At 40.2% G+C, this 16,023-nt stretch overlaps 1 protein-coding gene across 1 annotated transcript in view; it reads left to right on the top strand.

Annotated features, from left to right (window-relative positions):
• Positions 1-3,121: 3,121 nt before the first annotated feature.
• Positions 3,122-16,023, top strand: part of Nlg3 (Neuroligin 3) — a 169,028-nt gene continuing 156,126 nt past the window's right edge. The window contains exon 1 of the mRNA XM_068385093.1: positions 3,122-3,274. Coding sequence (XP_068241194.1) covers positions 3,154-3,274 — 121 coding nt within the window. The 5' untranslated portion in view covers positions 3,122-3,153. The remainder of the gene's footprint in view (positions 3,275-16,023) is intronic.

Here is a 16,023-nt window from a genome sequence, read left to right as displayed (position 1 = left end):
GCTTCCAGTAATCGCTTCGACCAAATGTGCAGAAAGAGAATTTTGAAGCTACCAGGACTCATGACGAGGGTAAACTGACCGACGGGAAAGGGGAAATAAAGAGGAATAAAAATTATGATTGCAAAGTGAAAAAAAAGGGAATTTCCGGGGGGGGGGGGGGGGGGTGGCGGTTCAGGTGATGGCAAGAAGAGGTACCCTAAGTCTGGCACTTTTGGATAGGACTTGAATATATGGTGGAAATTCAATTTTATGTTTTTTTATTGGAATTGCAAGGTGAAAATTAAGGATTTTACTGTCTTGCAAAGTTAGATATTGTCATTTTGATAGGAATTGTAAGTTTTAAGAAATTGACTCGTTGAGAATTTTTTTTATTAGAATGCTGCGTAGAACTTAGATTTTAGTATTGAAATAAAATTAAATAAAATTGAATTGGAATGAAATGTACTGGTTATGAATTCCTCATAACAGAAATAATAATGGTTGTGGTGGCCGATGTACTTACGTCCCTGACTGGTGAGCGCCACTCAAACTCGATAGTTTCTTTGGTCGCTGCAACCTCACCATCTGTTGGAGCTGTAGGTCTATCTGCTGAGTCATCAGCATCCATTGCCTATCATCAGCATCCATTGCCTAGCCCTCCTTGATCTTATCTTGGGTGGAGAGGGTGATTGGGCGCTGATCATATTTGTGTATGGTCAGTCTCTAGGGCATTGTACTTCTCGATAGGGCAATGTCACTGTCCCTTGCCTCTGCCATTCATGAGTGGCCTTTAAATGTTTTAATGATAAAAATATTCAGAATTTTCCAATAAGATAAAAATTAAGTTGAAAAATATGAGATGATAAAATTGATAACGAAAGTATTTTCCGATAAAGGAGTAAAGAAAAAATAGAATACATTATTCTGTTGGTTGAAATTTAAATCTATTTTGTTTATTCACATTTATAAACGGCACAAAGTTTTTTTTTTTTTTTAAAGGCAGCAAAATTATCGCGTGAAATGAAGAACAAAAGAATTAATAGAAAAGTAGGTTGAAGTAAAATATTGATATCTACGTCCGAAACAAAATTAGTTGAATTTTTTCAGCATGAATATTTTAAGTATTGTCTCTATAATGCAAGCAACAACTAGAAAAATCAAAGAAAATAACTTTAAGAAAAAATTATTTTTTTTTCTTAATGTTTCAATGCTCAATTTTCTTATTGTCGTTGTTTTTTATGAGTACTTTGGTTTAAATGTTTAAATGCCACTCATGAATGGCAGAGGCAAGGGACATTGACATTGTCCTATCAAGCAGGACAATGCCCTAGAGATTGATCATCTCTTCGTATTATCAGCGCCCAAGCCCCCTCTCCACCCAAGGAGGGCCAGGCAACGGCTGCTGATGACTCAGCAGATAGTCTTATAGGCTTCCCTTAACACCCCGACCTTAGCTCACAAGGATGGTGAGGTTGCAGCCACCAAAGGAACTAACGAATTTGAGCGAACTCGAACTGGTGTTCACAAGTCAGGGTTGTTACCAAATCGGCCACTGAAAATGTAAAGTGTGCTTATTATTTTCGTGAATTTTCATTCACTCGTGTTTATCTGGATAATATTTTGTAGAATATTTGTTTTATCTGTCCGTCTAATATTATTATTGTCCAATTTTATTGAATGGTACCATCATTAATAATTATTACTATTCAATTAATTACTCGTTTCTAATATCAATTGAAACGATAATATTAAAATATCTCTCCCAACAACCGAGAATATTTGTTTTATCTTTCTGTCCAATATTATTATTGCGTGGCACCATCATTAATAATTATCACTATTCATTAAATTAATATTTTCTAATATTAATAGAAACAAAAAACATTAGAATATCATTCCCAACAACCATAAATTGAGAGCTTACATTCAAAGGAAATACAAGACGAAAAAAATATCACTTGTTATAATGAGATGAGTAATGAGCTAGAAGGTAAAATTAGTTTTTCAATGTTTACCTAAGAAAAAAGAAAGATGGCAAAGAGCACAAAACCAAGTAGAACAAAAGTGTAACTGAAATTACAATGTTTTTCTTAAGGGCAGATCCCCCTCTTATCATCATGATCTACTCCTACGCCCATTGACGCAAAGGGCCTCGGTTAGATTTCGCCAGTCGTCTCTATCTTGAGCTTTTAATTCAATACTTCTCCATTCATCATCTCCTCCTACGCCCTTTGACGCAAAGGGCCTCGGTTAGATTTCGCCAGTCGTCTCTATCTTGAGCTTTAAATTCAATACTTCCCCATCCATTATCTCCTACTTCGCGCTTCATAGTCCTCAGCCATGTAGTCCTGGGTCTTCCAACTCTTTTAGTACCTTGTTGAGCCCAGTTGACAGTTGTATCTTTTCAACATACATAATCGTTATCTCCTCCTAAGCCTATTGACGCAAAGGGCCTCGGTTAGATTCCGCCAGTCGTCTCTATCTTGAGCTTTCAATTCAATACTTCTCCATTCATCATCTCCTACTTCGCGCTTCATAGTCCTCAGCCATGTAGGCTTGGGCCTTCCAACTCTTATAGTGCCTTGTGGAGCACAGCTGAACGTTTGGTGAACTAATCTTTCTTGGGGGAGTGCGAAGAACATGCCCAAACCCTCTCCATCTACCCCTCATTATGGCACCTGAGTAATCTCTCTTATAGTTTCATTTCTAATCCTGTCATGCCATTTAACTCCTAAGTTCCTTCTGAGGGCTTTGTTCTCAAATCTACTAAATCTATTGGATATTCAATCTCTCTGATAGTTTCATTTCTAATCCTGTCCTGCCATTTATTATTATTATTATTATTATTATTATTACTTCCTAAGGTACAACCCTAGTTGGAAAAGCAGAATGCTATAAGACCAGGGACTCCATCAAGGAAAATAACCCAGTGAGGAAAGGAAAAAAAGGAAAAATAATATATTTTAAGAAGAGTAACAATATAAAAATAAATATCTTCTATATAAACCATATAAGCTTTAACTCCCAAAATCCTTCTGAGGACTTTGTTTTCAAATCGACTATATATTTCCCCCAAAATAAACATTTCCACGAAATGAACTTTCAACCTATCCCTCATGTTCTTTTTCTTGTTCTCTTCCAGTGAACAAACGCGAGCAAAGGAGCCTGCCCGTCATGGTGTACATCCACGGGGAATCCTACGAGTGGAACGGCGGGAATCCTTACGATGGATCGGTCCTAGCAGCGGTGGGCCAAGTCATAGTCGTCACGGTCAATTTCAGACTAGGGATATTAGGTGAGTTCCTTCGCTGTTTGTATTTTCGGGTAGTTTTGAATCTTTGTAGTCTGTGTTGCTGTGGGTTTAGTTCTGATTTTGGGATGTTGGGGCAAGTCTTTACTTGCGGCTGGTTTCAGATTGGAAATTTTAGGTAATTTGCGCTTTATTATTATTATTATTATTATTATTTGCGGATGGATTCAGACTGGGAACTTAAGTTAAGATGGACATTATTATTATTATTATTATTATTATTATTATTATTATTATTCGTTCCTGGATTCAGACTGGGAACTTTAGGAAAGGTGGCCATTATTATTATTATTATTATTATTATTATTATTATGATTATTATTATTATTATTATTATTATTATTATTTGTGGATGGATTCAGACTGGGAACTTAAGATAAGATGGACATTGTTATTATTATTATTATTATTATTATTATTATTATTATTAATATTTTATTATTATTATTAATATTATTATTATTATTATTATTATTATTATTATTATTATTTGTTGATGGATTCAAACTGGGAACTTAAGATAAGATGGACATTGTTATTATTATTATTATTATTATTATTGTTATTATTATTATTATTATTATTAATATTTTATTATTATTATTTTATTATTATTATTAATATTATTATTATTATTATTATTATTATTATTATTATTATTATTACTCGTTCCTGGATTCAGACTGGGAACTTTAGGAAAGGTGGCCATTATTATTATTATTATTATTATTATTATTATTATTATTATTATCATTATTATTATTATCATTTTTATTATTATTATTATTATTATTATTATTATTATTATTATAATTATTATTATTATTATTATTATTATTTCTGACTGAATTCAGACTGGGAACTTTAGGGAAGATGACCATTATTATTATTTTTATTATTATTATTATTATTATTTGTATTATTAATATTATATTTATCATTATTATTATTCTTGTATTTATTATTATTATTATTATTATTATTATTATTATTATCATTATTATTATTATGATCATTATTTTTATTATTATTATTATCATTGTTGTTGTTAATCAGTCTTAACAAAATTCCAAAACTACCAAGTCACAGTTATAAACATTCATGAGGGGTCAAAAGTTGTATCCTGAAAAGAGATGTGGAAATAAGAAAAAGGTAAAATTGAAGAACTTGGACAATTACATGAAGGGAGATTTAAGTGTTAAGTAAGCTAAAACTAAAGTACTTACTTTAGAACCTAGTTAAAGGTTTAAAGGCCGCTCATGAATGGCAGAGGCAAGGGACAGTGACATTGCCCTATCAAGCAGGACAGTGCCCTAGAGACTGACCATTTACTGTATACATATGATTAGCACATGAGCCCTATCTCGACTCAATGTAGGACCAAGGAGGGCTAGGCAATGGTTGCTGATGACTTGGTAGATAGATAGAGGTTGCAGCGACCAAATACATTCTGCAATCATTGTTGTCAAAGTTCGTTTCACACTAAAGAATATTGCATTTAAAAAAAAAACGCAATTTTAATCGGAATTTCTCCGTAAAAATATCCTGTTTTCAGCTGTATTTCAGTACAATACAGGCGACCGTAATTTTTCCCCATTTGTTATTATCTTTCACGGTTGGTGACTGTCATACCACTCATTTACGTCAATATATCCGTTTTTAAAACGGTAAAAATCTTGAAATAAATGTTGCCAGGCATTTACCGTTTAAAAATCTGATATATTTAGGAGTATTTCAGTAAAAAACAGGCGACCGTAATTTTGACCCTACTTTATTATCTTTTACAGGTTAGTGATCGTAATATCACTCCTTTGCGTCAATATATCCGTTTCTAAAACGGTAAACTTTTGGCATTTTACCGTTTTTTACGGCAAATTTTTAAGTGTATATACTTAAACATTTGCATTATAATAAAACGGTAAATGTCTGACAACATTTATTCCAGGATTTTCGCCGTTTTAAAAACGGATATATTGTCGTCAAGGAATGATATTACGGTCACCAACCCGTAAAATATAATAACAAGTAGGGTAAAATTACGGTCGCGTGTATTTTACTGAAATACTCCTTAACGTCAATATATCAGTTTTTAAGACGGTATATGCCTGGCAACATTTATTCCAAGATTTTCACAGTTTTACTAACATATATTTTCGTAAAAGAGTGATATTACGGTCACCAACCCGTAAAATATAATAACAAAGTAGGGTAAAATTACGGTCCTCTGCATTTTACTGAAATACGGCTGAGAACAGTATATTTTTACGGAGAATTTCCCATTAAAATTACGGATTTTTTTTTAACAGTGATTAAAGAAATCTGATTGATGGATAATTTAGTTTTGGAAAATTGTATTTGCCCTCATCGGTAAACAATTCAATTAATCTATGTCAGTAGGGATAATTTGAAGGAATAAGTGATCCTGCCAATATCTCCAGTAATACTATTAAACATGATTGAGATAGAAATGAGTATGATGAGACAGAAGATTAGCCTGGGAGGTTTTTACTAATAAACGTAAAGGGTGTTATGATCGAGAAGCTTATCTTCCCCTATATAATATAATAAAGGACAAGTGAATGACTAACTATATATGTATATATATATATATATATATATATATATATATATATATATATATATATATGTGTGTGTGTGTGTGTGTGTGTATTTATTTATATATATATATATATATATATATATATATATATATATGTTTATATTTCTATTATATATATAATATTTATTTCCTTATTTCCTTTCCTCACTGGGCTATATTTCCTTGTTGGAGCCTTTGGCCTTATAGCATCTTGCTTTTCCAACTAGGGTTCTAGCTTAGCTAGTAATAATATCAATAATATATATATATATATATATATATATATATATATATATATATATATATATATATCTTTCCTGTTATATTGAAGGGGGAGAGGGAGTAGTCGTACCCTGGCGGAAGGGGTACCCCGAGAGGTACGCTCGGAAACCACACTCTCCCACATATTGCCGAACCAGCGGGTTGTACTTTGGAAAGGGGCGGGGTGGGAAGGTTTGAATATGTGTGAGTTTGTGTGTGTACGTATGTTTGCATATATGAATATTTAGACGTCATTTTTGACGGCTTGGGTACACTAGTTGTTTAAGAATGGAGAAAGCCTAAGTATTATTCTGGAGTCCCATGTTTCTTAAGACTGTTTGATGTTTACATTCTACTGGGAGGATAGATTTTTATTCTGTTCGTTAGTATGTATGTTTCTTAGTACACTAATTCGTCTATTTTTTATTGTATTTAATGCGATTATTTTTATTGTTTTTTTTTTTTTTTCGAAAGTGTGTCTTTTTGTCTCTGTGTTGCTAGGATTTTGTTCGTTAGTGTGTATGTTTGTATGTTTCTAAGAACACTTATTCGTATACTTTTTAGTGTGTTTGTGCTATTATTTTTGTGTTTTTTTTTCCGAAAGTGTCTTTTTGTGTCTGTTACTAGGATTACGAAAAAATTGTTTGTTTACTTTTGAGAGAATTTTATCAAAAGCTGTTCATCATGACGGACAGGAAATAATTATTTATTTGTAAATATAGGATTATTATTCTCGGGTTGACGAAAACTTTCTGGAATGCGCAGCCTCCAGGTTTCTAAATTGCGCTGACCTTTTCTTATAATTATTTTCGAAGTTCAAGCTATGGTAGAGACAAGTATTTTGATGGTTTTGAACGCAACATCAAATATATCAATGAACTAAACTTTCATTTTTATTTTTTATGGGAATAGCTTGATATCATTTAGGAAGATGAGATTAAAAAGAATAAAGATTTAGAAGCTAAAATGATTTTAAAATCTGAATGAGAAATCTAAATGATTTTACCAACCCTTCCCCTATCAAAAATTGCATTATCATTTCTTTCTTATAATTATTTTCGAAGTTCAAGCTATGGTAGAGACATTTTAATGGTTATGAAATATATTAATCAATATAACTTACATTGTTTGTTTGTTTTTTTTGGGGGGGTGGAATACCTTGATGTGATTTAGGAAGATGAGTTAGAAAATAAAGTTTAGAAGGTAAAAAGATTTTGAAATCAAAGACTGCATTATCTTTTCTTTCTTATATTTATTTTCGAAGTTCAAGCTCTGGTAGAGACAATTTTTCTATGGTTGTGAAAAAAACATCGAATATATCAACATGATTTTTTTTTTTTTTTTTTTTGGTGTGTGTGTGTGGGGGGGGGGGGAATACATTGATATGATTTAGGAAATTAAGATGAAAAACAAAAAGTTTTAGAAGGTAAAAAGATTTCGAAACCTGACCGAGAAATCTAAAGGATTTCACCAACCCTTCCCATATCAAAGACTGCATATTGTCGTTCCCCCTTCGTTCCTCAACGTAAAAACACCATCTGATATTCGGGGGATGAATCTTAAATACGCCGGTCCTCGCAAACGACGTCGAATAAAAAAAAAAAGAGAAAATGAAGGAAAAATAAGAAAGGCGAAGAAGGAAAACTCGAGAAGACTCGTGGAGTCGAGTACAGACCGGGTTTTATTTTTAGCCGCATTTCAATTCGCCTTTTAAAACAAAACTTTGCCGCTGGATCTGGCAAAACTTGCCGGGGATCTTATCAGTGTGCAGGTGAAAAATCGAGTCTCTGAGACACTTCGTTTGTCGTCTATGCAAACCATATTAAAGAGGAGTCGCGCATAAGGGCCATATTCCTCTTGATTGTCAGGGGGAAAAAGAGCCTTTTCATCCCGCTTCGAGTCGCACTGACTGCTGACGGTGGAGAGAGAGAGAGAGAGAGAGAGAGAGAGAGAGAGAGAGAGAGAGAGAGAGAGAGAGAGAGAGAGAGAGAAATCCGCTCTTACAAGAATATTTTGATTTTCCTCTTTCCCTCTTCTTCTGTTTAAAGATAGCTGGAATATGTTAAATGGAACAATAAAGAGAGAGAGAGAGAGAAAGAGAGAGAGAGAGAGAGAGAGAGAGAGAGAGAGAGAGAGAGAGAGAGAAATATTCGTCATTCCTTCGTAGGACATACATCCGGACACCCACCCACTCTCGCACATACCGTTTCAGGCAAAAAGGAAAATCCGGATTTCTGAAGAGCGCTGCCTCTGGAATCTGTCTTTGATTTGAGGAGTGATATAGTAAAAACTGGAGGATGACACAGTTATATTTCTTTCCCAGTCTCTCTTTCCCCTTTGTAAGACATCAAGTCTTTTCTCTCTTCTTTACAACGTACTTTTTCTCCCCCGGGTTCACTTTTGTTGGAAGGGGGGCGTGTGTGTTTGTCTGTGTGTGTGTGTGTGTGTGGATGGTATAATAGAAGGTAATATTATTGTAGGAGTGATGTTTCTCCTTAGCTTATTTTGTCTATGGTGATTGTCTCCTTTATAGTGTTAATGTGAATTACTTTTGAACTTCTTGGTTTAAAGGTTTAAAGGCCACTCATGAATGGCAGAGGCAAGGGACAGTGACAGTGCCCTATTAAGCTGGACAATGCCCTAGAGACTGAATTACTTTTGAACTTCTTGGTTTAAAGGTTTAAAGGCCACTCATGAATGGCAGAGGCAAGGGACAGTGACATTGCCCTATCAAGCAGGACAATGCCCTAGAGACTGAATTACTTTTGAACTTCTTGGTTTAAAGGTTTAAAGGCCACTCATGAATGGCAGAGGCAAGGGACAGTGACATTGCCCTATCAAGCAGGACAATGCCCTAGAGACTGAATTACTTTTGAACTTCTTGGTTTAAAGGTTTAAAGGCCACTCATGAATGGCAGAGGCAAGGGACAGTGACATTGCCCCATCAAGCAGGACAATGCTCTAGAGACTGAATTACTTTTGAACTTCTTGGTTTAAAGGTTTAAAGGCCACTCATGAATGGCAGAGGCAAGGGACAGTGACATTGCCCTATCAAGCTGGACAATGCCCTAGAGACTGAATTACTTTTGAACTTCTTGGTTTAAAGGCCACTCTTGAATGGCAGAGGCAAGGGACAGTGACATTGCCCTATCAAGCAGGACAATGCCCTAGAGACTGAATTACTTTTGAACTTCTTGGTTTAAAGGTTTAAAGGCCACTCATGAATGGCAGAGGCAAGGGACAGTGACATTGCCCCATCAAGCAGGACAATGCTCTAGAGACTGAATTACTTTTGAACTTCCTGGTTTAAAGGTTTAAAGGCCACTCATGAATGGCAGAGGCAAGGGACAGTAACATTGGCCTATCAAGCAGAACAATGCCCTAGAGACTGAATTACTTTTGAACTTCTTGGTTTAAAGGTTTAAAGGCCACTGTGACGTGCCGAGAGAGGGTTGTGAACTCTAAGGCAGGATGCAATCAACTGAGTTGTTTATTAAGGAACACTCTCCTTTATATACAAAACCTCAAGGCAACAGGACATAACCTGTTCGAGAGACAGACAATGTTACAGAGCAAAACCGGAGACATGATCATTCAGGTTCTTTTTAGTGCGAGGGAAGAGCGCAGATACAAGCATAATATATACAAAATAATTATGTACAATTTTGTGACACACGGTTGGTACTTGCTTCCCCCCCCCCTAAAAATGACATACTGTACATGTTAAATAGGGCGCCCTGATCTAGAGAGGCGAACTGTAGGCGGGTCATCTGGCAGATGATAAGCAGGTTTTAGACGATCAATGGAGACCCAGTCTTCTTTGCCCCGAATATTTAGGAGGAATACTTTCGGACTGCGTCGGATCACAAGGAAAGGGCCCGTGTAAGGGGGCGTTAGTGATGGCTTGCTGGTGTCGTTGCGCAGGAAGACGTGCGTTGCAGAGTGCAAGTCTGTTGGTATGTGAAGCTTCGCTGGGGGCTTGTAAGTCTGGCGGCACGGAGTAAATTTTCCCACGACGTGACGTATGCGCTGGAGATCGTCGGAGGAGGTTGTAGAAGGAAAAAATTCGGCAGGGACGACCAACGGGTCGCCATACACCATTTCAGCTGCCGAGACGTCGAGGGCGTGTTTAGGAGTGGTCCTTAGTCCCAGGAGGACCCAGGGAAGCTGAGTAAACCATTTGCAATCCTTGCAGCGGGACATCAAAGAAGCTTTGAGGGTGCGATGAAAACGTTCAACCATTCCATTGGCAGCGGGGTTGTAGGCCGTTGTCTGATGTAGGGTGATGCCCAGGAGATTCGCTAATGACGTCCACAATTGAGAGGTGAAAGTGGTTCCCCTGTCAGAAGTAATATGCTCAGGGATACCGAATCTTGAAATCCATCCAGAGAGTAAGGCAGATGTACATGAGGCGGACGTTGCAGTTTCCATGGGAATGGCTTCAGGCCGAGTGGAGCGGTCGATGACGGTAAACAGGTAACGATGTCCTTGTGATGTGGGTAGGGGGCTACAACGTCGACGTGAATGTGTGCGAAACGACGCTGAGGTTGAGGAAAGGTGCCCACTCCTGAATCCGTGTGTCGATGTACTTTGGAAGTTTGGCAAGAAGTACAGGTGCGGACCCAATCCTTAGCATCCTTAGAAATGCCGTGCCAAATGAACTTTGCCTTCAGCAGCTGTGCAGTAGAACGGCACGAGGGATGTGAAAGGCCGTGAAAGAAATCAAACACCTGTCGGCGCATGGGAGCAGGAATCCAAGGTCGCGGTCTACCAGTACTGACGTCACAGAGGAGGGTGGTGTTGGAGTCTTCGAGGGGAAAGTCTTCCCAACGGAGGGACGTGCAGGATGTCCTACAAGCTTGATACTCTGGATCCTGTCATTGGGCTTCAGCCAGGGCGTTGTAATCCAATCCCAGTTGAACGGCAGCCAACGTGTTTCTTGACAGGGCATCGGCCACGGGATTCATTTTCCCAGGGACGTATTGGAGGGTACAATTGTATTCAGCCACGGCGGAGAGATGTCGGCGTTGACGGGCGGACCAGGCGTCAGACTGTCGAGTGAAGGCGTGCACCAGAGGCATGTGGTCTGTGCGAATGACGAAGGGCGTACCTTCTAAGAAATGGCGAAAGTGACGGACAGCCAAGTGCACCGCCAGCAATTCTCGATCGAAGATAGAATAACCCGATTCTGCCTTGGACAGTTTTCTGCTGAAGAAGGCCAATGGGCGGGGCGAGCCTTTGACCACCTGCTCGAGTACTGCACCAATAGCGACGTCGCTGGCATCGGTGAAGAGAAGGAGAGGGGCGTGTGGGATAGGAAAAGTGAGAGCCGCAGCAGTTGATAGGGCCTTCTTTGCATTGCAGAAGGATGCTTCTTGAAGGGGACCCCACTTCAGGTCCTTTGGCTTGCCCTTGAGGGAGGCGTAGAGGGGAGCAAGAGTGGCGGCAATGGCTGGCAGAAAACAGTGATAATAGTTGATCATGCCCAAGAATTCCTGCAGAGCTTTGACGGTCGAGGGCGCGGGGAAGTTCTGAACGGCTGCTACCTTCTCAGGGAGGGGATGGACTCCTTCAGGAGTGATACGGTGCCCTAAGAACGACACTTCGTTGGCGCCAAAGGTACACTTGTCGTACCGGACTACAAGGCCGTTTTGTTGCAGGCGGTCGAGCACGATGCGCAGGTGACGGAGGTGTTCCTCTTTTGAGGAGGAGAACACAAGTATGTCGTCCACATAACATACACAGAAAGGGAGGTCCCCTAAGATGCCATCCATGAGACGTTGAAACGTTGCCCCAGCATTACGAAGGCCAAAACAGGAGTAATTGAAGGTGTATGTACCAAACAGAGTGGTGATGGCGGTCTTGGGGATGTCTTCTGGGTTCATAGGCACCTGATAATACCCCTTCAGGAGGTCGAGCGTAGAGAAAACCTTTACTTTGTGCAGGTAGGAGGGCACGTCGGCAATGTTTGGGAGGGGGTAGTGATCCGGTTCTGTTTGCATGTTCAGGCGCCTGTAATCCCCGCACGGACGGAGGGAGCCGTCTTTCTTCAGAACGATGTGTAAGGGTGACGACCATGGGCTGGAGGCCTTTTGGCAAAGGCCCATTTCCTCCATTTCGGCGAACGTCTGTTTGGCGGCTACCAATCGTTCCGGTGCCAGACGTCTGAATTTTGCGAAGACTGGGGGTCCCGTCGTCTTGATATGGTGATAAATACCGTGCTTGGCAGGAACCGTGGGCGTTTGGCGAAGTTCTGGACGGAAAACTTCCGGGTACGACGTGAGGAGGTGGGCGTAGGCATCCGTGGGTGCGCTGATGTGGAGAGCGAGGTTAGAGGGGGCGGGTTGAAGAGGTGTGGACAAGTACGAGTCTGCGTTGACCAATCGTCGGTGGGCGACATCGACCAGAAGGTGGAAATGAGAGAGGAAGTCCGCACCGAGGATTGGCATTGTGACGTCAGCAACGAGAAACTTCCAATTGAATTTACCGTTTCCGAACGATAATGTGAGGTTCTCGTAACCGTAGGTGGGTATCGCAAATCCGTTGGCAGCTACCAAGCGGACGTCGGCAGATGTAGACAGACTACGTCGTGCCTTGAAGAGTTTCCTTGGCAAAAGAGAACGACAGGCACCCGAGTCTACCAAAAATCGCACGCCCGTTCCTGCATCCTGTAAAAAGAAAAGATTAGAAACACGGGAGGCCACCGCCACAAGCGATGGCCTACTTACACGTTTTTTGGCCACTGACAATCCTTGGCACATTTCTTCGCGGTTGCCCCGAATCTGAAGTGGTAGTAGCAAAACTGCGGCGGATGGGAGGTAGTAAGTGGCTGTAGAAGTCGTTCGTTGGGGCGCAAGCGATTGGTGGGTGGTGGGCGGCTTTGTCGCCGCTTCGGCACGTCACGGGGTAGGCGTGTATGTCCTACGGCATTCATGTCAGCTTCAGTTGACGTTGAATAGGCATCCTCGTCGTCAGGGGTGGAGGCGTTGATGGAAGTCTTGAAGTGGCTGTCCATAAGGGCGTCGGCTTTGGTCATCAAGTCCTTTATGGGTAAACTATCGACATTGGGTATGGCAGCGCGTACAGGTTCGGGTAAACGGCGTATCCAAAGGGCACGAAGTAGGTTCACCTCACGAGGAGAGCCGTCTGCGGCAGGTTGAAGGCGAGCGATACTGGTCATTTCCCTGAGGGCAAGCGAAGCCCTTTGGTTCCCCAACGGTTGTTGCGAGAGCTGAAAAAGCTTTGCTATACGGGCGGCTGGCGACGGCGAGTACTGCTGCAGAAGGTATGTTTTGAGGGCGTCGTACGCTATTGGGGTGTCTCCTTGTTCACAAAGCCAGTCGGATATTTCTGGGAAGGTGTCCTCGGGTATCGCCGCGAGAACATAATCCGCTTTGGTGGTTGAGCGAGTCACGCCCCTGATACGAAACTGGACTTCTGCGCACTGAAACCAAGCAAACGCCTCTCCGCTGGCAAACGATGAAAGTTTGAATGGAGCGGCCGCAGCACCAACTGCCGTAGAGTCCGCCATAGTACTACCAACGATGAAGGAGCGAGGGGGTGGGGGTGGGAGCGAGTCGACTTCCGGGGTCACCAATGTGACGTGCCGAGTGAGGGTTGTGAACTCAAAGGTAGGATGCAATCAACTGAGTTGTTTATTAAGGAACACTCTCCTTTATATACAAAACCTCAAGGCAACAGGACATAACCTGTTCGAGAGACAGACAATGTTACAGAGCAAAACCGGAGACATGATCATTCAGGTTCTTTTTAGTGCGAGGGAAGAGCGCTGATACAAGCATAATGTATACAAAATAATTATGTACAATTGTGTGACACACGGTTGGTACACCACTCATGAATGGCAGAGGCAAGGGACAGTGACATTGCCCTATCAAGCTGGACAATGCCCTAGAGACTGAATTACTTTTGAACTACTTGGTTTAAAGGTTTAAACGACACTCATGAATGGCAGAGGCAAGGGACAGTGACATTACCCTATCAAGCTGGACAATGCCCTAGAGACTGAATTACTTTTGAACTTCTTGGTTTAAAGGTTTAAAGGCCACTCATGAATGGCAGAGGCAAGGGACAGTGACATTGCCCTATCAAGCAGGACAATGCCCTAGAGACTGAATTACTTTTTGGTTTAAAGGTTTAAAGGCCACTCATGAATGGCAGAGGCAAGGGACAGTGACATTGTCCTATCAAGCAGGACAATGCCCTAGAGACTGAATTACTTTTGAACTTCTTGGTTTAAAGGTTTAAAGGCCACTCATGAATGGCAGAGGCAAGGGACAGTGACATTGTCCTATCAAGCAGGACAATGCCCTAGAGACTGAATTACTTTTGAACTTCTTGGTTTAAAGGTTTAAAGGCCACTCATGAATGGCAGAAGCAATGGACAGTGACATTGCCCTATCAAGCAGGACAATGCCCTAGAGACTGAATTACTTTTTGGTTTAAAGGTTTAAAGGCCACTCATGAATGGCAGAGGCAAGGGACAGTGACATTGTCCTATCAAGCAGGACAATGCCCTAGAGACTGAATTACTTTTGAACTTCTTGGTTTAAAGGTTTAAAGGCCACTCATGAATGACAGAGGCAAGGGACAGTGACATTGTCCTATCAAGCAGGACAATGCCCTAGAGACTGAATTACATTTGAACTTCTTGGTTTAAAGGTTTAAAGGCCACTCATGAATGGCAGAGGCAAGGGACAGTGACAGTGCCCTATTAAGCTGGACAATGCCCTAGAGACTGAATTACTTTTGAACTTCTTGGTTTAAAGGTTTAAAGGCCACTCATGAATGGCAGAGGCAAGGGACAGTGACATTGCCCTATCAAGCAGAACAATGCCATATAAACCATATGATCAGCGCCCAAGCCCCCTCTCCACCCAAGCTAGGTCCAAGGAGGATCAGGTAATGGCTGCTGATGAATCAGCAGATAGATCTATAGGCTCCCCCAAACCCCTCATCCGTAGCTCACAAGGATAGTGAGGTTGCAGCGACCAAAGAAACTAACAAATTTGAGCGGGACTCGAACCCCAGTCTGGTGTTCACCAGTCAGGGATGTTACCACATCGGCTACCATGTAATTTTTTACTTACTGTATATTCACGAGTAAATTTTGTTCAGTGGCCAAATTGGGTTTTAACAATATTATTCCCCTTTTTTAAAACTCTGTCTTCTGATTACCTTCCCATTCTCCATATGTTTAATATCAATGGCTATCTGTCCCCCATTTTGATTTATTATTATTATTTATTTCCATTCCTCTCTCGGCTATTTTTCCCTTTTGGAGGCCTTGGGCTTATAGCATCTTGCTCTTCCAACTAGGATTGCAGTTTAGCAAGTAGTGGTAATAATAATAATAATAATGTGGCAAGGACAATTTCTTTAGAGCGAGGTTTGCCAGTGACTCATGTGTCCAACTGTACATCTGGAATTGTTTTTTTTTTATTTTTATTTTTTTTGATTGTTCAATTCACTAATCGTAAGTTATATTTTTTAAATATTTAAGATATTTTATTTTAATTTTTCATTACTTCTTGAATAGTTTATTTATTGCCTTGTTGCCCTTCCTCACTGGGCAATTTTTCCCTATTGGAACCCTTGGGCTTATAGCGTCTTGCTTTTCCAGCTAGGGTTGTAGCTTACCAAGTAATGATAATAATAATAATAATAATAATAATAACTCCTTACAATTTCTACAATGGTATGTACAGTTGGACACAGGAATATCTGGCACACCTCACTCTGAGGAAGTGCATCCCGTACCACCCTTACTGCTCGATGAGTTCCTTCATTTCCCCTGTCTAACTACTCTGTCGTCTCTCCCTACACTATCTGTTTGGTTACTTGCCTCGAAGTT

This window comes from Palaemon carinicauda, chromosome 13 (genome assembly GCF_036898095.1).
Source record: "Palaemon carinicauda isolate YSFRI2023 chromosome 13, ASM3689809v2, whole genome shotgun sequence".
Lineage (NCBI taxonomy): Eukaryota > Metazoa > Arthropoda > Malacostraca > Decapoda > Palaemonidae > Palaemon > Palaemon carinicauda.
This window is presented reverse-complemented; position numbering and strand designations above follow the sequence as displayed.